This window comes from Neurospora crassa, linkage group VI (assembly GCF_000182925.2).
Source record: "Neurospora crassa OR74A linkage group VI, whole genome shotgun sequence".
In the NCBI taxonomy this organism is placed as follows: domain Eukaryota; kingdom Fungi; phylum Ascomycota; class Sordariomycetes; order Sordariales; family Sordariaceae; genus Neurospora; species Neurospora crassa.
In genome coordinates, this window is record NC_026506.1 from 3,969,800 (window position 1) to 3,991,858 (window position 22,059).

Consider the following 22,059-nt stretch of genomic DNA (forward strand, 5'->3'; position numbering starts at 1 on the left):
TCACGGTGAATGGTTGGGGAAGGGCGGACGATTTCTTCAATCTCACCATGTTTTGTTTGGATGTTGAGGAGCTCGGAGGGGATCGAGTGGAACTGGAACAAGGACCATGAGTGGGCAACCAAGACCTTATTTGTTTGTTCGGTCGCGAACACTGCCTTCACATGTCCGAGTTGACCGAGCCACCGGTGGTCGGCACTTTTTTTCTCCCGGAGTATCACAGCCTCAGTCGCTCTTCCCACATGACCTGGGCAGCAAATCAGCCATGCAACCGATACTATTACCGCAGAAATGAACTTGTTGCAGGAAGACAGGCACAAGGCAGGGTTAAAGGTGTGAAAACCCAACGCATGCATCATGTACTATGTGGTTGTATATGGTGAACAGACACCTTTAACCCTTTGTTAGGTAAGTATCTAACTCCCATTCCCCTTAACATCGTGCATCATCCTGACCCTCCTCTGCGTCCACTCCCAACAACTAACAGCCTCATATTTCGGCTCCTCTCCTTCTTCCACACAGCTGTCCAACACCTCACAAGTCTCATTCAAATTAAACCCAAAGAAGAAAGCCATGCTCAACCTCTCCTTCCCACTGTAATTCTGCACCCGATGCACCGTACTGACATACTTGTCGTTGGTAATCCGCTGCATATAATCCCCAAAGTTGACCACAAACGTGCCTGGGATAGGCTTTGCATTCAACCACTGCCCCGATCTCGACAAGACCTGCAACCCGCCCACCTCGTCCTGCCCCAAAATGGTAAACAGCTGGAAATCCGTATGCGACCCAATGGACACCTTGGTCTCGTCTCCCTTTCCCTCCTCTTTTCCAGAGGCAGACAACGGCGGATAATAATTAACAGCCATGCCCAAATCCGGCCACCGACTCTTCTCATCAAACGCCGTCTCCTCCAGCCCCAAACTCAGTGCAAACGCCCGCTGGAGCACCCTCCCCAAATGCAAGACCGCCTGGAAATACCGAATGACTGCGGCCTTGAACTCCGGAGGGACGGCACTCCACGGGTAATCGTCGGGGTCATGCTTGATCATCGCCTTTACCTCGTCCGGTATCTCCTCTTCTACGTTCTTGACACTCGGATCGTACCGGGGATCATATCTCCACGAGAAGGACTCGCGGTGGTCGACGCTCTCGAATGGGTTGAGGCGCTGCGTACGAGGTGGTTTCCAGCCGTATTTGTAAAGGGAGTTGTGCATGCTGGCTTTTTCTTTTTCCGAGACGGGGGAGCGGAAGAATTGAAAAGCGGATTCTTGGGCTTCTTGGATTATGGAGGGAGGGATGCCATGGGAGGTGATGTAGAAGAAACCGTTGGTCGTGGCGGCTTGGCGGATTTGCTTTGCGACCTCTAGGCGAGAGGAAAGGGAAGAGGAAGGGGAGAAGAGAGGGGCGAGGGAGATGATGGGGAGTTCGGAGGGGAGGGCGTCGCGGGGCGGATGGGGGAGGATGGATCGGGTGATGGGGCCGTTGCCTGAGGCTAGGCGGAGGGTTGTTGTTGCTGGCTGCTGGTCTTGGGTAGACATTGTGGGTAGTGGTTGCTTGGATGCTGGGTTGAACTCGAGCGCGTGTGTTGAAAGGGAATTGGATTTTATGTAGCTGTGCTATAGGCCCGTGTTCTGCGCTCTTTGTGGCCTATTGAGTCACCGTGACCTTTTAGTTCGTTGATGAAGGTGACGGTCGTCTAGTTGCGTTGGCTCCAGGGTCGTGACGGACACTCAACGTTTGTCGGCTGGTGATACTCGATGGTGAATGTACGACTGACGGTGTTTGACTGAAAATAGCAGATGTTGGTGAAAATGCCGTCTTCCTGTTCACAAGGTGGTAGGTTTGCCTTGATATTCCCTCCCAGGAAGTTGTTATGGAGGAGAAATCGAGACTTGAGAGGGGTACGGTCATCCAGATCACATACCCCAGATAGGCACGGATGGTTATCAATCCAAAAAAAAACAGACTAGACCTGTTCCGGATCTCGGTTATCTTGCCGATGGCACCGTATCGGCATGGATGAGAGGCTTTTGTCTGTCTCTTTCACGGAGTCGAGCCCCATGACCCCCGGATCTTCGGGCATCTCCGATGGATCTTTTCGGCAGCTTCCACATCTTGACATATCGGATAGAGGAGGGGCACTCCCGCTTTTGAACACTGAGGTATGGCAGAAATACAATAAAAATTGCCTGAAAGAAATCGAAATTGCCAAACAATTCACGAAGCAATCAGTCTTCCAGCAAAAAGGGCTGTCAAGGTTGTCATAACTGCGAGTCCTTTCGGAGAGGAAGAGAAAAACCGTGGCTCACCACGGGTTAGGGTTACAAGAGCATGAGATGGGCTTGCGGCAGGCACCACGCTGTACCATTCCCATGGGACATCAGACTCCTTTCATTACTGCTGATACTACCATATCGTGCTCGAAAAGTAGGCATTATATAGGTATGCAACAGCTCGAATCCTACCATGTATATCACATACGGTCGGCATCCTGTATTCTACGGTAGGTGCTTTGTGATCTTCCTCCATTTGTTGACAACCCCTTACGCCAAGTGGGGGCTCAGATGCCTGCCGGCCGTTCGGTTATAACGACGTCTCGGTGCAGTTCACAGCGAGTTACATGACACCAACACTGACTAACAAGCATCGCTCGGTGATACGACTGCCGAAGCCAAGCATGTGCACCCCGCGATGCACTCAATTACAAACATTCAAGTTCCCCGCCTACCTATCACTTGCTCAGTTCGTGACCAGTTGGTACGACTTTGAAAACCGGTTACCTTTAGTTGTCTTCCTGTTTCTCTTCTTTCCTGTTCCTGCTAGCTGCTGCTGCGTCGTGCTGCTGCATCTCCCCCCCCTCACAACAAACATCTTACGTCTCTTCCAGTCCAACTCCCATCAATTGAATCGAACTCCTACCTACCGTTCCAACATCTTCCACGGGCAACGAACTTCCTCGCAACATCCACCGTCCAGTCTCGCATCACTCAAGACTACCTCTACCTGTAAACAACCAAACAACTACCACGATGACGGCTTCATCAATCCCAGTCCCCCCAAAGGGCGTCTGGGTCCCCTCCCCCACCTTCTTCACCACGTCCTCCCCCTCCCCTTACTCCCCCACCCAACCCGCCGTCGACTACGCCTCCCAAACAGCCCACACCCTCTTCCTCGCTCGCTCCGGCATCACCGGCGTCGTCCTCCTCGGTTCTACAGGCGAAGCCATGCATCTTTCCCGCTCTGAACGGTCCCACCTCATCAAGTCCGTCCGGCAGGGGCTCGACGAGGCCGGCTTCCGGAAATTTCCCATCATGGCGGGTGTTTTAACGAATGGAGGCGTGGAGGAGACAGTGCAGTGGTTGGATGATTACAAAGAGGCGGGCGCGGAGTTTGGGTTGGTGTTGGTGCCGGGGTATTTTGGAGCTGGACGCGGGGTGTGGGGAGAGGGACACTCAGGACAGGAGGGGGTGGTGAACTGGTTTAAGGAAGTTCTCTGGGGGATGAAAAGCAAGGAGATGGGGATCGTGGTGTATAATTACCCCGGGGTGAGTAATGGGGTGGTGCTGGAGCCGGAGGGGTATAGAGCGTTGGCCGAGGATCCGAGGGTGGTTGGGTGTAAGATGTGAGTGTACACTACCCGAGTCTTTTCTGTTCCATCCTGGGATACCAGACGAGGGGAGGGGAGAGGAAGCAAAGTGGAAAGCAAAGACGTGCTGATAGACTGCCAAACAGGTCCCATGGAAACATCTCGCACCACCTCCAAGTCTCTCTCGACCCCGAAATCAACCACGAACGATTCCGTGTCTTTTCCGGATTCGGTCAACAACTCGGTCCCATTGTCTTGTTTGGCGCAGCTGGCGTTATTGACGGCATGTCAGCTTACTACCCGAAGACAGTGGTCAGACTATACGAGCTAGCGCAGAAGGACGATCTCAGGCCGTCGGAGAGGGCAGAGCTGAACAAGTTGCAATACGTGGTGAGCAAGGCCGAGGAGTTTGTTGTCAAGTATGGCTTGAGGGGTATCAAGGAGGCAACGTACAGGGTTGCGGGCTTTGGAGATTTGGAGGCGGCGAGAGTGCCGGTTGTCGCGAGAATGGGGGAGAAGGAGTGGGAGGAGGGGAGGAAAAGGTATTTGATGGATATTGAGGAGATTGAGAAGACGCTCTAGTCACAAAACAGGAAGGAAGCACGCATATCATTGGGAATAGGGAATATTCGGCAGGTAACGTAACGAGTGTATGGCTCTCATCACGGCACCAAGGCAAAAAGGAAAAGAAACAAAATGTAGCCCGTACCGGATTCGAACCGGTAACTTCCACGCTACCGTAGAGCCGCGAACTAAGTGGAACATGACAATACGCCAGATTAGGAAATGTTACCATTACACCAACGGACCACAGATCCGGTACGGGCTACATCTTTTTTTTTTTTTTTTCTCTTTTTCCCTCTTTTGTATACTTTTTTCCTTTCCTCTTTTTTTTTTTTCTTTTTTTAATTTTTTCCCTTCTCTCTTTTTTTTTTTTTTTTTTTTTTCATCTTTTATTTTTTTTTTTCATCTTTTATTTTTTTCCAGCGATGCTCACTGAAAAGCTAGACAATATTATAGCAACAACGAAGGGCTATCTATGAGTGCTTGTCGTATCTGTATTCAAGATAAGGCAGATATGTTCGTCAGGTCTCAATTGTTGCCCAATGTTCGTGAGTGGCCAGTGTTCATTCGTCTGATGGTTCCATGTCGTGATAGGCTGCTACGGTCCGCCGTCACGGTCCAGTCGTTTGCGACAGCGGTAAATGAGGCCTACAGTGAATGGTCGTAGGCCTCATGCATGTATGTATCTTGTTGGTTCAATGTTCGAAACTGGCAGCAAACACGAAAAAGAATGAGAGCCCAGACAGTGGTGCAGAAGATACTTGGGGTAAATGGCGGGACGAATGAGCGAGCATGAGGTCCGTTTCGGATGAGTTCGCCAGTTCACATTTCTTACTCTTCCCTCTAAACAACGTCAAAAACGAAGTTGAGATCCCTTTCATCGACATCCGGTTACCATTTGATATTTTCCGTCACCTGGCAAAGACCTTTGATCCCCACAACGTGTTTGCTCACCAGGTGTGCAAACGTCCTCCATCCTTTGTATGACTGACTGTTCCTCGACGGATGTTTGCCTTGAGAATTTGCAGCTTCTGATAACTGTTGTCCATCAGGTTTGACTTATTGAAAACTGGCCAAACGCTGGTGAATCAGATATCGCCTCTGCATTATTACTCACTCCTTCCACCCCATCCGCAAAGGAGACTTCATAGTGCGGACGACAGCAACCTTTGATCTGACAACTTAACAGGGGGCAGCTGGTACACTCACCTTTTACCCTTCGCCCTTCTGCTTCTTCCCATCTCCTGCCCCACACACTCAATCTCACTTCTTCTTCCACCCTCTATCATCTCCAAGAACACTCCTTCTTCCGACGGAGCAGCGCCTTCTACCTCTCACCCAGACCATCCACCAACACTAACCCTCACCGCACGCGCGCGCAACTGCCTCATCGAAACAAGTCACGTCATGGCTTCTCGACAACAGACCTCCCACATAGCTCATGCGCAGCCCATGGGCAAAGCGGCAATAGGCCGTCAAGTCGCCGAGCCCATCGTCGTCTCTGACGAGTACATGCAGTACCTGACCAAGCTGATTCCGTCTACACCGGAACTCGTAAAGGCCGGCTTCGTAGTGAGTCCGCTCACCCCGACGGAACTTCAAGCGAAGGTCAAGTGCAAGAACTGCCACAAGAGATGTGAGTCCTCACCTCACCGACACATACCGCTGATCGGTGCCAGGCACCGTCACTGACTTTTCGTTCACCGGCAGGCACGAAACCTGATCGTCCACCTAGAAACAGAAAACCCTCCCACGCTGGCAACATGGAGGGTTCCAGTAATGGCAACTTCGTAGACGAAACGACGTCTACTGCGTCAAACGCTGGTTCGAGCCAGACGTGTAGACTCAGAAGCCATGGCAAGCCGCTTGACGAGGGCAAGCAGACTGAGAGTACAGGTACCTCTACAGGTACCAACAGCAAACATAAACCCAATATGATCTGCAAGTACCACCCCGGGCGAGTTAACAACAAGGCAAGTTCTCCCCATCCCACTCACCTAACATCAGAAAACCTCCCACTAACCTACCCATCTAGATCTGGACGTGCTGCACCCTTCATGTCTCCCAACCCCCTTGCTCCAGCTCACCATCTCACACCCCTGTAACCTACGCCCCCGGCATCCTCGAATCCCGGTGGCTCTTCCTCCCCACTCCTTCCTTTTCCCCTTCCTTTTCCCCTTCCACTTCCTTCAACCCTTCCACTTCCTTTTCCCTTCCCCCTTCCACTTCCTTCTCCCCTACAATTTCCCCTTTCCCTCTAACTTCCCAACCCTCTTCAAACCCCCAACCCCAAGCGCCACCACCCCCTTCTCAATTCCGCCCCGCCGTCGCCATCGACTGCGAAATGGGCGTCTCCTCCGACTTCGAATCCGAGCTCATCCGTTTATCTCTCATCGACTACTTCTCCGGCCAAGTCCTCATCGACCGACTCGTCCGCCCCAATGTGCCAATGCAACACATGAACACGCGTTACTCTGGTGTAACTAGGCAGGATCTCCAAAACGCCATACGCAACGGGACTTGTATTATCGGTGGCCTTGAAGAGGCGCGCAAAGAGGTGTGGAAGTTTGTCGGGCCGCAGACTGTGGTGATTGGACACTCGGTAAGGAACGATTTGAGTGCTTTGAGGTGGATACATAATCGGTGCGTGGATAGTTTGGTAGTGGAGGAGGGGGTGAGGAAGAAGATCAAGGCTAAAGAAGAGGAGGAGGAAAAGGAGAAGGAAAAGGTGAGGGAAAAGCAGAAAGAGGAGAGGTTGTTGGAGATAAGCTTGCATTGTGGCCCGGGCATGGCGGAGGAAACGAGAAGGATGATGGAGGAGGAGGAGATTAAGGAGAAGGAGAAGATGAAGAAAATGAGGGGGAAGAGGGGGGAAGATGGCATGTCGTTGAAGGCGCTGACCAAGAAGAAGCTTGGTCGTGTGATTCAAGATGCTGGGAAGAAGGGGCATGATAGCGTCGAGGACGCTGTGGCGGCTAGGGACTTGATCCACCATCATATTTTGGGTCTGATGCAGAAGGATAGGGAGAAGAAAGAGGCCGAGAGCGAGGTCAAGGGGGAGGCCGAGGCTGCTTTTGCTCAGGTACTGGCGGAGGGTACGAGGGATGCGGAAATGGGTTCTGTTTTTGCCGCTTTCCCATGAGTTGGGATTCTGGAAACGCAGGCAACTTCAATGGCCCTTCTTTTGGACCTTAACACCCAAGCAGCAAGGGAACAGGTCAGACCATGATGGGTTGCAGCCGCCTTTGATGGGTAGCTGCTAGTGCAGGCGGCGACGGGAGCAAAGCTACCGGGTAGCTGGGAGAGTTACAGAAAGATCTTGCGTGTATGTAAAGATAATCGAATGTAAGAGAGCAAAGTAAATAAACCATCAAGTGAAATGCCGCTTCAGCCACTAGGTATCACCCATGCCCTAGACTCCTTGTTACTCCTACGCTGTTGACATCCACGCCCTCAACTCCGGGTTTTATTTTGGGTCAAGTTGAGTTCTTCTTACTTTCTCTTTCACTCCCCTCTAGTTCCCAAATGCTGCCCGTTTATTGCCTTCTTGTCCTTGGGTGTCCAATCTGTCCGCAATAATGGTTTGCTTTGTGTTTCCTGTACAGATCCCGAGGGACGTAGGCCTCCAAGGATAAGGCAGTACCAACAAGAGTGATACTTCCTTTTGAGGCGCCGTATTATTAGAGGTAGGTACCTCTATCGAAGGCGATGCTTTACCCTTTCGAGGTGCCTCTTGAAGCGATCCTCGCGGCGGAACTTGAAGGTGCAGCCGCTGGACATATAGGTGCAAGGCTTCTCTGGGCTCAAGCTCCACCCTGCGCCGATCAAGTCCTCAGGTCTGTCATCATGTTTGTCGTCAATGTGACGCTGCATGTCCCGTTTGGTCCCCGATGTATGGCCGCAGGTGTTGATGGGGCATGAGATGCGATCTGAAGAGCTGGAGGTGGAACTCCTATAGCGGAGGCGAGGGATGTCAGTCTCGTCGTTGGCAAATTCGAGCGTAGATAGGCTCCAGTGGTGATTCGTCTAGTTGTGTGTCTATGTGCAGGAAATGCTTACTTGGGGCCAGGTGCCGGTGTGTGAGACCATTCCTGGCGTTCTGGACTGGGAGATGGGGCATTGGCTACCCCTGATGGTACTGATATCTCTGAGTTTGGAGTTCTTCTACCGCTGGAAGACTGGTCAAAAGAGGTGAACAAGTCGAACTCGGTCGAATTGCTCCTCTGACTGGGACCGGAGAGGGTGGCCGTGGACTTGCCATTCATTTGAATGTCGACCATACCTCTATCCATCTGGCTCCGAAGAAGGCTGGAGTCATGGGTAAAAGTGCTGCCGGCTTCTTGAATAGGATCCCAGGTCATGAACTTGCTGGAATCAAAGGGGGGGAAAGGATTGTTGCGTGGAAAGTCATTGGATGAAGCAGAGCAGTGATTTCCTGTCTGAAGAGAGTGGTGGCCATGGGGAAAGGAAGCCGGTGTCCACTGTTCATATGCGGCGGGCGCAGAGGTTGTTGAGGGGGCAGAGAAGTTGTTCGAAATTCGTGATTGGATGCGCTCAACATCCTTGCAAAGCTGCATGAACCTCTTGTAATGCCAGGCTTGAGGGGTAAGGGCTTTCTGCTGCATGCACCTCTGATAATGCCAGTCTCGGAGGGCAAGGGCTTCCTGCATCTGAAGGTGGTGGCTGCCTTTGTCCTCGGTTTGCAAGAGGGCCGGGTCGATGCCCGAAGAGCCGATTGGACAGCCCTATTGTAGCCCAAAGATTAGTGGATGGGAACGCCTCTCTAACAATCTAACTTTTGGGCATCTCACCAAGTCATGTGGAGTCGTGGTGCTCGCGGATGGAAAGAGCGGGTTTCCGGATGAAGACGCTACAGAAGAAGTCGCAACTTTCTGACTGTAGGCATTTAACAAAGACACCGGTGTTCTTACAAACGCATCACCGGGGTGGGAAAGGTTCGTGTAGTCAAATCTATGTTTTACCCCGTCGCCAACCATTCCAACCCTTTGGGAAGAGCTCGAGGCGGACCCATTCGGGATCATATACAGGAAATTGACGTGATCTGACATGATATCAGGAATTCTCGTGTATGTGCAATGAGTGGTAAAAGTTGAAGGATGTGGAATATGTGTGTACTACGGACTACGGACTACATTTTGGCAGCGATTGGGCTTTACTGTCTATTTCTACCTCTACCACAAACTTGAAAACCTAAGGAAGTCTTGCAATCCGTCCGTGGTACCGTCGACAAGGCCGATAATTCACAATCCCCAAATTGGGCGACATAATTTCGACGGAGAGGACATCTTGACTGACCAAGACATGAACACGTTCTGTTCAATCTTCTTATTAACTTCTTGTGGCGAGCGTCCAGGGCCTCACTTACAGGGGGGTTACGCGCCCTAAGACAACACCATAGGTCCAGCCCCTTCAGTTGTGCAGGCACTGCCGCGATGGCCTCACGCAAGATCCCGTCCGCTGACGACGCGAACCAGTCTATTGACCACAGAGCGTTACAATGTCGGCCATTGTATTCTCAAGCGAAATTGGAAGTGCACAATCTGGCATGCACCGTAAAGCATGTCGCGCGCTCATTCGACCCAGGACTGTCAGCTGAACTGCTATTCCGCCTGGGGCCTCTTCGGGGCCCCTTTGGCCTCTCGGCCACTCATGGCCTCTATCGCGAGGAAGCAACATCATTGGATGAGTGTTCGTGTTTCGAAACAGAGGCGCAGTCAACATGTGCAGTGTGCCAAATGAATTTGACGGAGTTTGGAGACGATGATGGCCGACCTAGTCAGATAGAGTCGACGCGGTTGGGTGCTTGGAGGGAGTTTGGATGCCCGCCTGTTTCTTTCCATCCCAACCGAAAAAAACAACTAACAGCCGGCTTAGATGGCGGGCTAACACCTATGCGCCATTTTGCGTAGCTGTTGCAGTGAGACTCGTTAGGATGTTAACGTGGAATCAAGCGACATTGCTGCCCTGAGGGAAAGTGTACGGTTGTTGCCAGCACGCAAAGTCTCAATTGCCAAGACCCATACATAATTCCCAGGCCAACACAACATTTCAACAATCAGCGCCAATGGTCTAACGGCTAGGATTCATCCCTTCCAAGGATGAGGTGGGGGTTCGATTCCCTCTTGGCGCAACTTTTTTGTCTTCTTTTCTTCCATGAACACTTTTTAATTCTCTTTTTATGTACTGTTATCTTCGTCTTCTCTTTTTTCGCCTTCTTATTGTGTTGTTTTGTGCTGTTTTTTGCATTTGGAGGTTCCGTGTTATCCACGCAAGCAAGCACGCCAAGGCAGCAACGTCGCCTAACGTGCCAGACATAACAGAAGCACAGTCATCATGTTCAATTATCAATAGGTGTCAACGGTTGAAAACAGCAAACTTCATTGACACGATGGGATTTGAGGTCTTTCAGATTTCAGGTACGTCTACATGATTATTCAAAAACGAAAAGCATCAAGCAGAATTCGACAACAAAAAAACAAAGTTTTGCACCAGAGTGAACATCATACAAAGAAAATGCAGCCAAGTTAAACTCCTGCGCCTCTGCCTTCGCCTCCGTCTGGTCAACTGTCACCAACAGCCTTCCATACCTCTAGGTGATACCAATCAGGCAGCAAACCTTACTACCCTCCACCCTCTAGGGTACTTATCCCCCTCTCTCTCGGCAACCTGCAAAGGCGGGGAGTAGCTAACCGAGTGCCGTCGACGGGTGCGAGGCTCGCTTCTGGTCATGGGCTCGTAAGCGTCAAGGTCCCGTGCGGAGCGCGGGCTGCTGCGGGGGTGCATGTCCCAGTGGGTGCTTGGGGCTGGGATGTTCCAATCAGTCAAGCGGTCATCGAACCGGCGCTCAGACCGGTCATCGTGGTGGTGCCGGCGATGATGGCGGTCGTTGTGATGGTCCTGGCCACGAGGGCGGTGTTCGTGCCTGTGGCGAACATCGTTGGGATGCTGCCAATCACGCTCACGGTGGATGTGCGTCTCCTTTGAGGAGGACCGTGGTCGGTCGTAGGTGTATTCGTGTTCGTGGGTCCGACCCCTTTCGCGGCGGCGGTGATCGCGGGGTCCGTACTCGTACTCGTCGTCGGTGTAGTTGCGCGGCGCGGGAATCTCGTGCAGGAACTCGTCGAAGCGGACTCTCGGCTGGTGCGGATGTTCGAGCTCCTTCGGCGGGCGAGCAGGAACCGTAGGAATAGGCACAGTCTGAGGAGCTGGAGCTGGGGCAGGAATCTCGTTTATCGGTAGTTGCCCATCATCATAAGGCGGAGGGGCGCTTCCCGTCGGAGAAGAAGGGTTCGATCCCGAGCCTCCAGCCAGAGTAGTAGTCGCGGAGAAATCTCGCCACGTCTCCCACTCTCGCCTTTGTGGTGTCGCCTCTTCATCGTGCCTCCTCCCCCTCTCCCTCTTTGCTCTGTTGGCCTTTTCCTCCTTCTCCTTCTTTTCCCTTTCCTCTCTGTCCCATACGTTCCTCAATTCGACTTGGTATCCCTTGATGACACCAAACAGCTCCTTGACAAGCTCCTCGTAGTCTTTACCTTGCCTTTCGAGGCGAGCGATCTCATCGAGCAGAGGTTGGATCTGCTCCTGCTTGAAGGTGGCATAGGAAGCCAAGATGGCTTGTTGGAGATAGGGGTCATAGTTGGCAGAGCGTTCTTTGTGTTGATGGTGGAGTTGGTCGATGGAGGACCAGAGGAGGGCGAGCTCGGCGGAGATCCATTGGTGGAGGTCAGGGTTGTCGGTCTTGGGCTGGGACTGGGATGAGGGCTCGGGTGCTGGTTGATGGGCTTGGTAGTCGCTGAGCTGAGTATGGAGGTCAGGCCATTGAGCCCAGGAGACGTGCTTGAAGTCGTCGTTGCTGAGGTGGAAAGATTAGTGGGAGGTAATGCGGCAAACCGTGGGCGTGGAACTTACTCCTCGGTATCAGAGTCATCCTGAAAGAGTTCGTAGCGGTACTCGTACTCTTTTCGAATCTTCTTTTCTCTGTCTCCATGCCGTCTGGAGGGCTTTCGGTGGATTTCTACCTCGTGCACATGGTGTTCTTTCCTTGGCCTCGACTCGCTTGAGGAGGTTCTTTCAACGGAGCGGGCTCTGGAGCGACGGCGATGGCTTGGTTGGCGCACGCTACCAGGAGTCAGTCCACTCCATGGTCATATTCAGGCTTGGAACAAAAAGATACTCACACGTAGTACTCGCTTTGGTAGGAATTCTGGCCCTTGACTTCACGGAAGAATTTGGAAAAAGTACCGAGTGCCATGATTCGTCAAGCTGTGAAGTGACAGTATGTATCGAGTGGAGATTGGAACTAAGGAGAGGATGACGAGCAGATTGATCTAGCGCCATCACGAACAGATCATATATAAAAACAAGCTTGAGAAAGGAGACCTAGCTCCCAACCGAACTCTAAGCTTTTCCTAGCTCGTTCCTTGGACAAAGGAACGAGACCGCCAACATGAGCTTGCATGTTAGGAGGACAAAAGCACTTGCCCTTGAAGACCATGAGGAGTGACGGGATGGATGTTGGCCGAACAAAGCGTGGGGCGTACACAACGTCTTGTTGAACAAAGGAGCTCCGATACCTTAGCTTTTGGGAGGGCTGCGCCGAGCTCCTGACCTCCATGTGCTAGAGCTCGCTTGTAAAAAGTGCAGAATAATAAAAGGTCTGCTGCTAACGGAAGCGTCGTGCTTTGGAAGGCCTTGTTGGTTCATGCAGGTCACCGAGGGAGGCTCTTTGATGGATATCCGCATCCATTGTCCCTTGTCTCGTTGGCGGCCATGCTCGCCGGCTTCCGCGGTCTTTGGGCTGTTGGCACTGCACTGGTGAGGCGCCGGAGTGAGATGGATGTCTTCAAATGGTGAAAGCTTCTAAACCAGGTCGGTGGGATTGGCAAACATTGATAAAAGGAAGAAGTTTCGAAGTGGTCTCGAACGTTTTGTGTCGTGAGCACCTGAGGTAGAGTTCTTCACCTCGGTGAGTGTCATGATAAGGCCGGTCACCGTGCGAGTGATGGCCCCGCATGCACAAGTCTGGCCGCACTCAGTGCTCCCAACACACACCCAGGAACGTGGCGCGCTCTGACAGAAGGAGACGGGATGATGGTTCGTCATGACGTAAATCAATGTAAGGGTCGATAAGTAGCCCGGCTTGATTGAGATGTTGAGGTTGATAAAGTGAAGTCCAAGTGGAAATTCGTCAGCGGCCGACACCGTATATTTCCACTGCACATGAAAGATTGTGTAACGCTGCTGCCGGTAACGTAACCGCGTCTCCTCCACGGGCGGCATCTCCTTTCAGGTTTCTGGCGCGGGTTTCAGTCGTTATCGGTTGTCTTTATCAATGAATGACAGCCCCCACCAGCTGCTGCCGACTGGCCGCTGTAGTGTAAGGCTGAGATGCGTCAGTCAGGATCCGTGGCTCAAGTGGAAAGTTGGCGCTGGAGCTGCAAAGCACGAGCCACTGCCGAGGACATCGATCTTGCCTCAAAAAGACCCCTGTCCAATTTGTCCATTTGTCATAACTTTCCATCTTCTAGACTCCTCATCCTCACTTCCTCAATTCACATGATCCGTTCCATCTTCAACAGGGAACGGAACCATCAGCATTTCCTGGTTCACCTACCACACGAGACCTAAGTATAGTATATACGCGTAATTTACCTCGAAGCATTCGTACACGGCTTCACTCTTTCATCAAGTTTACCTGAATTGAAACATCTCCGTTCTCCAAACAACAAGGAACAGAAACAGCCGAGACCACGCAAGACATCCAGTTCCAAGAAGTCTTTCATCCGCCACAATGAGCGAACCACAAGGACAGACACCACAACAAACAGACGACACTATAATGTCAGAACGTGAACCACCAAAGAAACTCACCCTCCTCGACCTTCCGCCCGAAATCCTCCACCAAGTGTGCGCCCACCTCCCCCTCAAATCCATCCGCTCCTTCCGCCTCACCAACCGTTTCCTCGGCGACATCGGCGCCTGCCACGCCCTCCCCGAGCTCGTCTTCTACCTGCACACGACCGACTTTGCCGCTCTCCGCTCCATCGCCTCGCACCCCATCTACCCGCGCTTCGTGCGCTCCCTGGTCTACGGATGCGACCTCTTGCCTTCGCCCCGGCTTTCGCTGAAGCAGTACATAGCCGATTGCCGGCGCATGGAAAAGCGGCGGGTCAAGATGCACGCGCGCCATGCGTGCGACGAGGCGAATCGCCCGCCGAAACCGCAGGCGGAGGTGAGGGAGAGTTACAAGGAGTATAAGCGCGTGCATCAGGCGCAGGAGGAAATCATGCGCGACGAAAGGGATTACGAAATTTTGAGAGAAGTGGTGGGCAAGATGACGAATTTGAAGGAGGTCATGGTCAGCAGCGACTTTGAGTTTCGGGTGGGGAGCGGGACGAGTTCATCAGATGGCAGGAACGGTCTCATGAAGAGCGACGCGCTGAGGAACTGCAGGACGCCTTTCGACAAGCTCGATTGTCTGACGCAGTTGGATGGCGAAAAGGGACAGGAAGGCGTCAGGCACTTGCGGGCGCTTTTGATGGCGGTTAAGGAGGCGGGGATCGAGCTCAAGAGTCTCTGCGCGGGACTGATCCACTGGAGCTTCTTCAACGAGGCGTTGGGCAATTTCGGGTTTCACAGCATGGGGAACCTGTTGGCCAACCTAACACGGTTCGAGCTCCTTGTGCTCCCTGGGCCGAGCCAGGACCCGGAAGATTTCCAGCGCGCGGACGCGATCGAGATGAATAACATGAGCATCGACGTGATGGAAGAGATTTACCGGTGTCAGGGGCTGATGCGGACGGGCGTCATTCGAAACCTGGTAAAAGGCATGCCGAATCTGGAGATCTTGTCGATCGGGTTTATGGACCATGCGGAGGACAACGACTTTATCTTTCCCGCGAGGTTGCAGGATGTTGTTCCGCTGAACCACACGTTCCCGAACCTGGAGAGCTTGAGGCTCGAAGGATTGGAGACGGAGAGGCAGGAGTTGACGGACTTTGTGGTCAGGCATAAGGACAGCTTGATGAGGCTGGAACTTAGGGATATGCGACTCGTCACGACCTCGTGGAGGAAGCTGTTGCCGGAACTGCGCTACGAGCTCAAGACGGAATTGATGGAGGAGGTGTCCATCTACGGTATGGCGCTAGGAATGGGCGAGGAGGACGGCGATCAGGAGCTGGAGGAGTGGTTCATGGGTGATCCCGAGGATCATGGGGCGACGGAGCTGGCGACCAAAGTCCAAAAGTTCTTTATGAACCCAAACGTGAGCGACTGCCCGCTGTCGCGGGAGAACATGGAGCCTATGTGAGTACTTATCTCTACCCTCCATCCGACGCGATACTTGCATGAGAGACGAAATACTGACCTTTATCGCGAAACAGCCCCGACGATGACTTGATGGACGAAGACATTCTGGACCATCCTCTGGAGGGTCTGATGCCGGACCACGAGCTGGCTGAACTCATCTTGGGAGGCATGCAGTTTCCGGGAGGAGGACATCCGTTTCAGGATCCATTCGATGATCCGTCTTTCGAGGCACCGGGAGACTGGTTGGACTGATGGAGCAGCAGTGGTCATCTATGATATATACGAAAGATGGAATGGAAAGATGTATGGTACAAAACTGGACAACTTGATCTTAATGGGGCGTCGAGGACAAACGAGAAGATGCATGTATTGAACTCACAGCGACAACATGATTATGAAAAACGAGGACTTGCACAAGTTTAGCGGAAGGAAATGTATACAGACAGCGGCATCACGAAGAATGAGATTCGACGTCAATACAGAATGTGTCCCAACCTCAGATGAAAACTTGTCGTACTACGAAGGCACGTTGTAGGTTGCAGGATAACAGCTTGCTGTAATAGGAGAGAGGACACTGCTGTCTTTATAAAGCTAGTTTTACACAATATGCTCAGCAACCAATAAGCGCCAGTGGTTTAGTGGTAAAATCCATCGTTGCCATCGATGGGCCCCGCGTTCGATTCGCGGCTGGCGCAATACGGTTTCTCTTTTTGTATTTTGTTTCGTTTGCATCTTCACATTGAAGAATTCAGAACACAACACAAGCTGGGGGTGAATATACTTGATGTTACTTACTCTTTCGTCTTATTCTAACTCAGTGCCATGGACCTCCTCAGGTACATACTGCTCATGCCAGGTGCATTTCCCTTGAAAGAAAAAAAATCGTCTACGTGATTCTTCTTTATTTACAACACTAATATTGTCCCGTTCTCTCATGTTTCTTTTTTTTTTTGTTTTCCCTGTCGTAGCATGCTGTCTGTCAACTGTCTCACAGAACCTAGCGTGGCCCGTGCACCGATATTTCACTCCCTGGGTTGTTGTGGCCCATGGAATTTTTGGCGATGGAACGAAGCAAAAAACACACAAAAGTGAACATCTCGGGGGTACGGAAAAACGCAAAAAGATATTGAGACTCGGATACCGGGAGTCGAACCCGGGGCTGTTGAGAGAGCAGTCACTCCTAAGAAGTGAGAGTCAACGATGTTACCGCTACACCATACCCGATTCAAGATGCGAAGATCTGAAAGAGATCGTCCCGATTGGATGATGGGAGACATTGGCGGGAGTTGGGTTTATGAAGGGTAGATTTGCTGTGGTGTGGGTGGAGCGGAAGGGCGGGTTTGGTTTGGGGTTCCCGGGTTGAGTGTGTGAGAGGGTTGAGGGTTGAGGGTTGCGGCCTGGCTGGTGCTTTATTGATGAGAATGAGAGAGGAAACCGGGGGTCATTGAATCATGTTGGTGCTCCATCCGTGTTTGATCGGTTGACTCAAGATTGTAAACAAACCACGTTGAAATCACAAATCCGACCGTCCGGACCCAAAGCCGACGTGATCGGGACCGGCTGTGGATGACGAAGTCGGACGTGGTCGGGCAACACGGAGGTGGGCGAGCGGAGGCCAAGAAATGGACGAACCAAGCGTCCAGCCCTGGGCAACCAGACGAACACTGCAGGGCACAGACCAAGTTTCAAACCAAAAGTGGACTAGCGTGACCTTGTGCGCTTCGCAAGCCCCCACAGAATGGTTGCTGACTAACCGCACACAAGGTGAATTTTCAATGACAGTCGCGAAACTCAATCCTCCTCTCCGAAGTGTAGCGACAACGGTATTTACGAGGAGCCCATTCGAGATCCGTCAAGGTGCGTTGAGCAGCAACCAGTTATTGCCAATTTGACCATCAGTACTAACTGTCGCCGTCAAGATGATTGAACCATCCCTCAAGGCGGTTAGTAGCCCCCTCCCGTTATTGACTCCCACCAAAATCACCGACGACGAATTTCCCTCGAAAAAAGACAGAAGGCGACAAGAGGCCATCACGACAAAGGCCGCACGACCAGCGACCAGCAATGGCAACAGCGATGACTCCGTCGACGACAACAAGACGACCACGATACCGACCACGACCACCACCATGAATCAAACGACCGATCACATTGTTGCTGGAGGAATATGCAGAGTCTGACCATGGTGTTTTGCTACTTTAGTTGGCGTCGAAGTTCAACTGCGACAAGATGATTTGGTATGTTCACCGCCACCACCAGACGAACCTCTGTTGCCGCCTGGCAGCAAGTACAGCGATCAACCAGCGACGGAAATACTGACTGACTCGCAACAGCCGCAAGTGCTACGCTCGTCTCCCTCCTCGTGCCACCAACTGCCGCAAGCGCAAGTGCGGCCACACCAACCAGCTCCGCCCCAAGAAGAAGTACGTCTACGCTTGTCCGCGATACCGACTACGAGCAACATCACCAGCACCACGACCACATCCAACCGCTCCCGCCCTGTCCCTTCCATCACCGCATTCATCACCACTACCACCACCACCACTACCACCTCACACATGGACCAATCATACACAAGATATGGTACTAACAATCACCCCCCCTCTAGGCTTAAATAAGCGGATCGCCCCCATTCGGGCTCAGACTCGGCAGTTCTTTTTCTTCGACAACGAGGACGTATTGGTGGACGACTATGGCTTGCTTTGTTGCCGCTGTCGCTATCGCTGCAGTGGCGGCTTGACGGAAGAAGAGGATTGGAAACATTCAGCACTTCTGGCTGCTGCAACACCGCCACTACACCATGATCCGGACTACATCACCACTTTTCGGGCTGGGGCGGATTTGTTAGCAAAGCAAGACTCCTGTAGCACGAATACGAAGACTGCTGCCGTCTGGCCTTGGCATTAGGTTCATGATGACAGTCTGAAAAATCCATACCCTGTTTTTGCGGCAAGGCCGTTGTGTGACCGGTGCGACGACAATGAGAGCGACATGAAGGATCAACGAGAGGAACATCTGGATGAATGGCGACCGGCGTCGGCGAGTGCCCATGACGGAAAATGCGCGGTCCCTACGCCTACCGGCTTAGAAATCTGCTCCCATGACTGGTAGGACGGGCACGCTTTGCCGATCGGAAATCTACTTCAGCACCCTGCCGCAGACGGTCCTCATCTCACCACAAGGGACACGGACGGTCTCATCGAGGATTGAAAAAAAGACTGTATACGCTAGCAAGACCCGCGTCGATGAACAATCTCGTCCCCGGCCAGCTTCCCCTTCCAACCGGGGCATGTGCGCCTGTCTGTCTGTATCAATCCCCTTTCGATTCCATCAAAACGCTATTTGCCCCCCTTGCTTACACTGCCGATATCCCGAGCTCGACAATTTCGATTCCTCGATCATCGGGATCGACTTTGGGCAAGTGTCCGCTGTCAGAATCCCATGGCTGGGTTAACCCAATGATCTTCCCTACTCCTTGATATTTGGGATCCAAGAAGCTGGTCCAGTGGTCGAGCAATAACATTACCATCTCACTTGCCTGGAAAACAACTACGTCACTGTAATGAGTTGTTCATCTTCATGAACTGCTTCATAACGTCGAAAGCTGTCCAAGTCCAGAACGTACGACGACAACAGCTTAACATTGATGTGTCGAGTACGATAAGGACAGGACCGGTAGTTGCAGGTACTACAGTCTTTACTCACAAGTGCCGCTGCCGGTTGATTACCCAGGTCTTCTTCACTTACACATGCTTACCTCACTCTTCAGAAGTATCTCAAACTGTCGTGTGTGTGTGTGAGCCCTCGTATTACACACACACCACAGTACTTGGGGTCTGCAGCGGTGCAGCGGTGATGTGGCTTGGCGCTGGCGGCTGAACCAGTTCCAGCCAATCAAACAACACAGATCTGCTAGATTTACGGGGCATCACCACCTCACATCTGAACGTCAGCATCTGCCACGCAATTTACACTACCCACCACCCCAGGACCCTTTGGACCCTTCCTTCAACCCCCCCCCCTCTCATCCTACACTACACTACCACTGACCGCACACCACACCCGCCAAATTGTACGGAACGGTTTCCGCATGATGATCCATGGGTTAAGGTAACTTTTACCCACAACACCATGGTACTGCAGCACTGGACATGCCCTCACATACACACACACACACACACTCTCTCTCTCTCTCTCTCTCTGTCTCTTTCCCTATGAACAAGCGGCAGCACCGCTTGCTCGGGACTCGGCTTGCCTTTTTAGGCCTTAGACTGACTACCTACGGTTGGACGGCAGCCAAGCCGATGATCTTGGTTGGAAAGCCCCTTTTTCCTTTGGGGAGTTGGTGAATGCCCAACCAAAGCTGATTACGTGAGAGGAGGAGCTATTCTTGGCCATTACTTACATCCGGCGACGACCAAAACGATCACGAGATTTCCCACCCCAAAAATGCTTCATTTCCAGAAACTCTTCTCAGAATCGGGACATTCCAACAGGATCGGAAAAATCCAGGTGTGAACTGGATACCGGGCAACCCCACATCTGATGTGGACGTTTCCCGCTTAAACCCGGTTCAGGAAAGGGTCAGCGTGGTTCCCCCTGAAAACGTCCATTTCAAAAAGGGTCCATATTTTTTGATTTGATTAGAGCAGATCACGAACATGAAGGCATTCGGAGTTCTCCTCAGTCAGGTATCAATGGGCTTTTGTGAGCCTGCCCTAGGTCCTACCCTTCGTTTATGCCTAGCTAGTTGTAAGTAAGTACTGGCTAGGGGAGATGTCCTTGTCTATGTGCCCCTTTTTTTGGTATCATGCCAAGTGGGAGCTTTACCTCAACCTCGCCCTATGACCAAAGTTTAATGTACCCAAAAAAACATATTATTAACTGTCGAGTAGCGGTAGCGGTAACGCTGAAGGCAGCAGCGGCCATGGAACCGGCGGCACACATGGCAATAGCTTCATTTCAAATTGCAATATAGAAAAGGGCACTGGCGATGACGTACACACCCAAGAAAAGTGGGGTGTCTATCTCGCTACGGTTTTGGGTGTCGACGCCATGAGTGTAGTGGTGAAGCTTTGGGTTTCTGGTCATTGTCATGGTTTTTTTTGGGGGGGGTTCGGACCCAGGATGTCGTGAGAAGCACAGAAAAGGAGGCAAGGTGTGCCCGAGTTCTTCTTGACCTTCAAGAGGGCCTACCTGCCCAGTCCCGGAAGTGGGTACAGCCAGGTAAGTTGAGAAGATCAATGATCATCAACACCTACCCTCCTCGGTGCTTCCGACATGAGGCGCCAGAAAACTTCAGGGTAGGTATAAAACTATCCTCCATCTGCTCCGAATTCCGTCGGACTTTCTCATCACACACACCGACAAACGCCATCACCACGAGCTAGCTACCTACAGATAAGGTACCTAGCTTCACACTTCCAGAACAAAGCCAAACAATCTACCTGCCAATCATCCTCTTTCTCTTTTCTAACAACAAACAACCACAACCCAACTCAAACCAAAAAAAAAAAGAAAGACCAAAAAAACTCACAAAATGAAACTCACCACCATCCTCCTCACCCTCGGCCTCGGCCTCACCACCGCCCCATCCACCGTCGTCCTCGCCGCCCCCGCCCCCGCCCCGGAGTACAACTACTACCAACAAGCCAACACCCCAGACATCGTCGACATGTTCGTCAACGCCAACTACTACGGCAACAAGTACACGGGCTCCGCCTACGAAGGCCAATGCGTCAACCTGCCGCCCAACTTCAACGACAACCTCAGCAGCGGCCGCGCCCGACCCGGGTACCATTGCACCGTGTGGCCTGATGCCAATTGCCGGACCAACAAGTGGAACTTTACCTTTGACGATCGGGGGTCTGGCGCAAGGTTCCCGGATTGGATTAACGATCGGGCTAGTAGTTGGCGGTGTGTTAGGTATTAACTGGGTGTCAACTGCCTACCTAAGAATGGGGAGAGGGAGAGAAAAGGGGAGGAAGGGGAGAGATCCTTGATGACGGACTGAAATTGCGCATGGTGGAAGGGGTCAGACAGGGCTCCGGCTCCGAATTACGGAATTTGTCAATCCCTAAGAAGCAACGAGAGCCAACCTACCTACACAGCGAGACAGTGCAGAAAACATGACATGGACTCGGCGCGGCTTGGCTCAGTTCACGCAGTCTTGACCTGATCTCACGCTGTCTTAGGTTATCTTCGTACAACGTACCTAGGTACCTACCTGCGGCCTCGAGAATTCCTGGTATATCCCATAAGAGGAAGTACTTAGGGCTGGGGTCGGAGGCGTGAAGTTGTCCAGCGCGCACAAGGATCGAATCCCTCAGCGTACCCGTCGAAGAGCTACGGCTGCGCTTCACTACGTTATCCGGAGACCGTGCTGGGATTGAGTGAAAGGAATGGGGTTGAGATACCATGATAATGTCGGGGTGAGGACATACGCTAGGGGAACCAAGAAGCCTGTCTGGTTTCTTTTCCCCGTCCTACTGGGTTTCCTTTTTTTTTTTTTTTTTTCTTTTTTTTCCTTTTTTTTTTATTGGAGATTTTGTTTTAATCACCGCAGTTTGTGACATCCATGCATT

General features: G+C 52.1%; 8 protein-coding genes and 4 non-coding genes across 13 annotated transcripts; 7 read left to right on the forward strand and 5 right to left on the reverse strand.

Moving 5' to 3' along the window:
• Positions 1 to 338: 338 nt before the first annotated feature.
• NCU05038 (2OG-Fe(II) oxygenase) lies at positions 339 to 1,640 on the reverse strand. The gene has a single exon (XM_951253.2). The coding sequence runs from the start codon at positions 1,536 to 1,538 to the stop codon at positions 414 to 416; it is 1,125 nt and encodes a 374-aa protein (XP_956346.1). The 5' UTR covers positions 1,539 to 1,640; the 3' UTR covers positions 339 to 413.
• Positions 1,641 to 3,029: 1,389 nt separating this feature from the next.
• Positions 3,030 to 4,254, forward strand: NCU05037 (dihydrodipicolinate synthetase; the record flags this gene model as incomplete). Its single annotated transcript, XM_951252.2, has 2 exons — positions 3,030 to 3,622; positions 3,733 to 4,254. The coding sequence occupies 2 exons, from the start codon at positions 3,030 to 3,032 to the stop codon at positions 4,166 to 4,168; spliced, it is 1,029 nt and encodes a 342-aa protein (XP_956345.1). The 3' UTR covers positions 4,169 to 4,254.
• Positions 4,255 to 4,285: 31 nt separating this feature from the next.
• On the reverse strand, positions 4,286 to 4,396 carry NCU15410. The gene has a single exon. It is a non-coding gene; the product is annotated as a tRNA-Gln (tRNA).
• Positions 4,397 to 5,602: 1,206 nt separating this feature from the next.
• Positions 5,603 to 7,292, forward strand: NCU05036 (hypothetical protein; the record flags this gene model as incomplete). Its single annotated transcript, XM_951251.2, has 2 exons — positions 5,603 to 5,786; positions 6,445 to 7,292. 2 exons carry the CDS (start codon positions 5,603 to 5,605, stop codon positions 7,290 to 7,292), a joined length of 1,032 nt encoding a protein of 343 aa, XP_956344.2.
• Positions 7,293 to 7,459: 167 nt separating this feature from the next.
• Positions 7,460 to 9,219, reverse strand: NCU05035 (hypothetical protein; the record flags this gene model as incomplete). The annotated part of the gene is made up of 3 exons (XM_951250.3): positions 7,460 to 8,102; positions 8,210 to 8,895; positions 9,082 to 9,219. 3 exons carry the CDS (start codon positions 9,217 to 9,219, stop codon positions 7,847 to 7,849), a joined length of 1,080 nt encoding a protein of 359 aa, XP_956343.3. The 3' UTR covers positions 7,460 to 7,846.
• A 1,010-nt stretch (positions 9,220 to 10,229) lies between these two features.
• Positions 10,230 to 10,301, forward strand: NCU15411. Its single transcript has one exon. It is a non-coding gene; the product is annotated as a tRNA-Gly (tRNA).
• A 260-nt stretch (positions 10,302 to 10,561) lies between these two features.
• On the reverse strand, positions 10,562 to 12,594 carry NCU05034 (hypothetical protein). The gene is made up of 3 exons (XM_951249.2): positions 12,346 to 12,594; positions 12,077 to 12,286; positions 10,562 to 12,020 (listed from the first exon to the last, which is right to left on the reverse strand). The coding sequence occupies exons 1-3, from the start codon at positions 12,417 to 12,419 to the stop codon at positions 10,775 to 10,777; spliced, it is 1,530 nt and encodes a 509-aa protein (XP_956342.1). The 5' UTR covers positions 12,420 to 12,594; the 3' UTR covers positions 10,562 to 10,774.
• Positions 12,595 to 13,691: 1,097 nt separating this feature from the next.
• On the forward strand, positions 13,692 to 15,965 carry NCU05033 (hypothetical protein). The gene is made up of 2 exons (XM_951248.2): positions 13,692 to 15,472; positions 15,550 to 15,965. The coding sequence occupies exons 1-2, from the start codon at positions 13,959 to 13,961 to the stop codon at positions 15,725 to 15,727; spliced, it is 1,692 nt and encodes a 563-aa protein (XP_956341.1). The 5' UTR covers positions 13,692 to 13,958; the 3' UTR covers positions 15,728 to 15,965.
• Positions 15,966 to 16,099: 134 nt separating this feature from the next.
• Positions 16,100 to 16,170, forward strand: NCU15412. Its single transcript has one exon. It is a non-coding gene; the product is annotated as a tRNA-Gly (tRNA).
• A 437-nt stretch (positions 16,171 to 16,607) lies between these two features.
• NCU15413 lies at positions 16,608 to 16,699 on the reverse strand. The gene has a single exon. It is a non-coding gene; the product is annotated as a tRNA-Glu (tRNA).
• Positions 16,700 to 17,288: 589 nt separating this feature from the next.
• Positions 17,289 to 18,809, forward strand: NCU05032. 2 transcript variants are annotated; one of them, XM_011396636.1, is made up of 5 exons: positions 17,289 to 17,332; positions 17,395 to 17,418; positions 17,678 to 17,712; positions 17,809 to 17,898; positions 18,084 to 18,809. In XM_011396636.1, the coding sequence occupies exons 2-5, from the start codon at positions 17,395 to 17,397 to the stop codon at positions 18,091 to 18,093; spliced, it is 159 nt and encodes a 52-aa protein (XP_011394938.1). In that variant the 5' UTR covers positions 17,289 to 17,332; the 3' UTR covers positions 18,094 to 18,809. The 2 variants fall into 2 exon arrangements, with proteins under 2 accessions (XP_011394938.1, XP_011394937.1); XM_011396635.1 differs by lacking the exon at positions 17,289 to 17,332 and having other exon boundaries at positions 17,349 to 17,418.
• Positions 18,810 to 21,014: 2,205 nt separating this feature from the next.
• On the forward strand, positions 21,015 to 21,407 carry NCU05031 (hypothetical protein; the record flags this gene model as incomplete). Its single annotated transcript, XM_951246.2, has 1 exon — positions 21,015 to 21,407. One exon carries the CDS (start codon positions 21,015 to 21,017, stop codon positions 21,405 to 21,407), a length of 393 nt encoding a protein of 130 aa, XP_956339.2.
• Positions 21,408 to 22,059: the final 652 nt, after the last annotated feature.

Excerpts from the sequence above, each read along its gene's own strand:
- NCU05038 (XM_951253.2), bottom strand. The coding sequence starts at position 1,538 with ATGTCTACCCAAGACCAGCAGCCAGCAACAACAACCCTCCGCCTAGCC.
- NCU05034 (XM_951249.2), bottom strand. The coding sequence starts at position 12,419 with ATGGCACTCGGTACTTTTTCCAAATTCTTCCGTGAAGTCAAGGGCCAG. Across the intron at positions 12,287-12,345 it reads TACCAAAGCGAGTACTACGT|CGTGCGCCAACCAAGCCATC; the intron begins GTGAGTATCTTT and ends GACTCCTGGTAG. Across the intron at positions 12,021-12,076 it reads GATGACTCTGATACCGAGGA|CAACGACGACTTCAAGCACG; the intron begins GTAAGTTCCACG and ends TTTCCACCTCAG.
- NCU05033 (XM_951248.2), top strand. The coding sequence starts at position 13,959 with ATGAGCGAACCACAAGGACAGACACCACAACAAACAGACGACACTATA. Across the intron at positions 15,473-15,549 it reads CGGGAGAACATGGAGCCTAT|CCCCGACGATGACTTGATGG; the intron begins GTGAGTACTTAT and ends ATCGCGAAACAG.
- NCU05032 (XM_011396636.1), top strand. The coding sequence starts at position 17,395 with ATGATTGAACCATCCCTCAAGGCG. Across the intron at positions 17,419-17,677 it reads TTGAACCATCCCTCAAGGCG|TTGGCGTCGAAGTTCAACTG; the intron begins GTTAGTAGCCCC and ends TTGCTACTTTAG. Across the intron at positions 17,713-17,808 it reads AACTGCGACAAGATGATTTG|CCGCAAGTGCTACGCTCGTC; the intron begins GTATGTTCACCG and ends GACTCGCAACAG.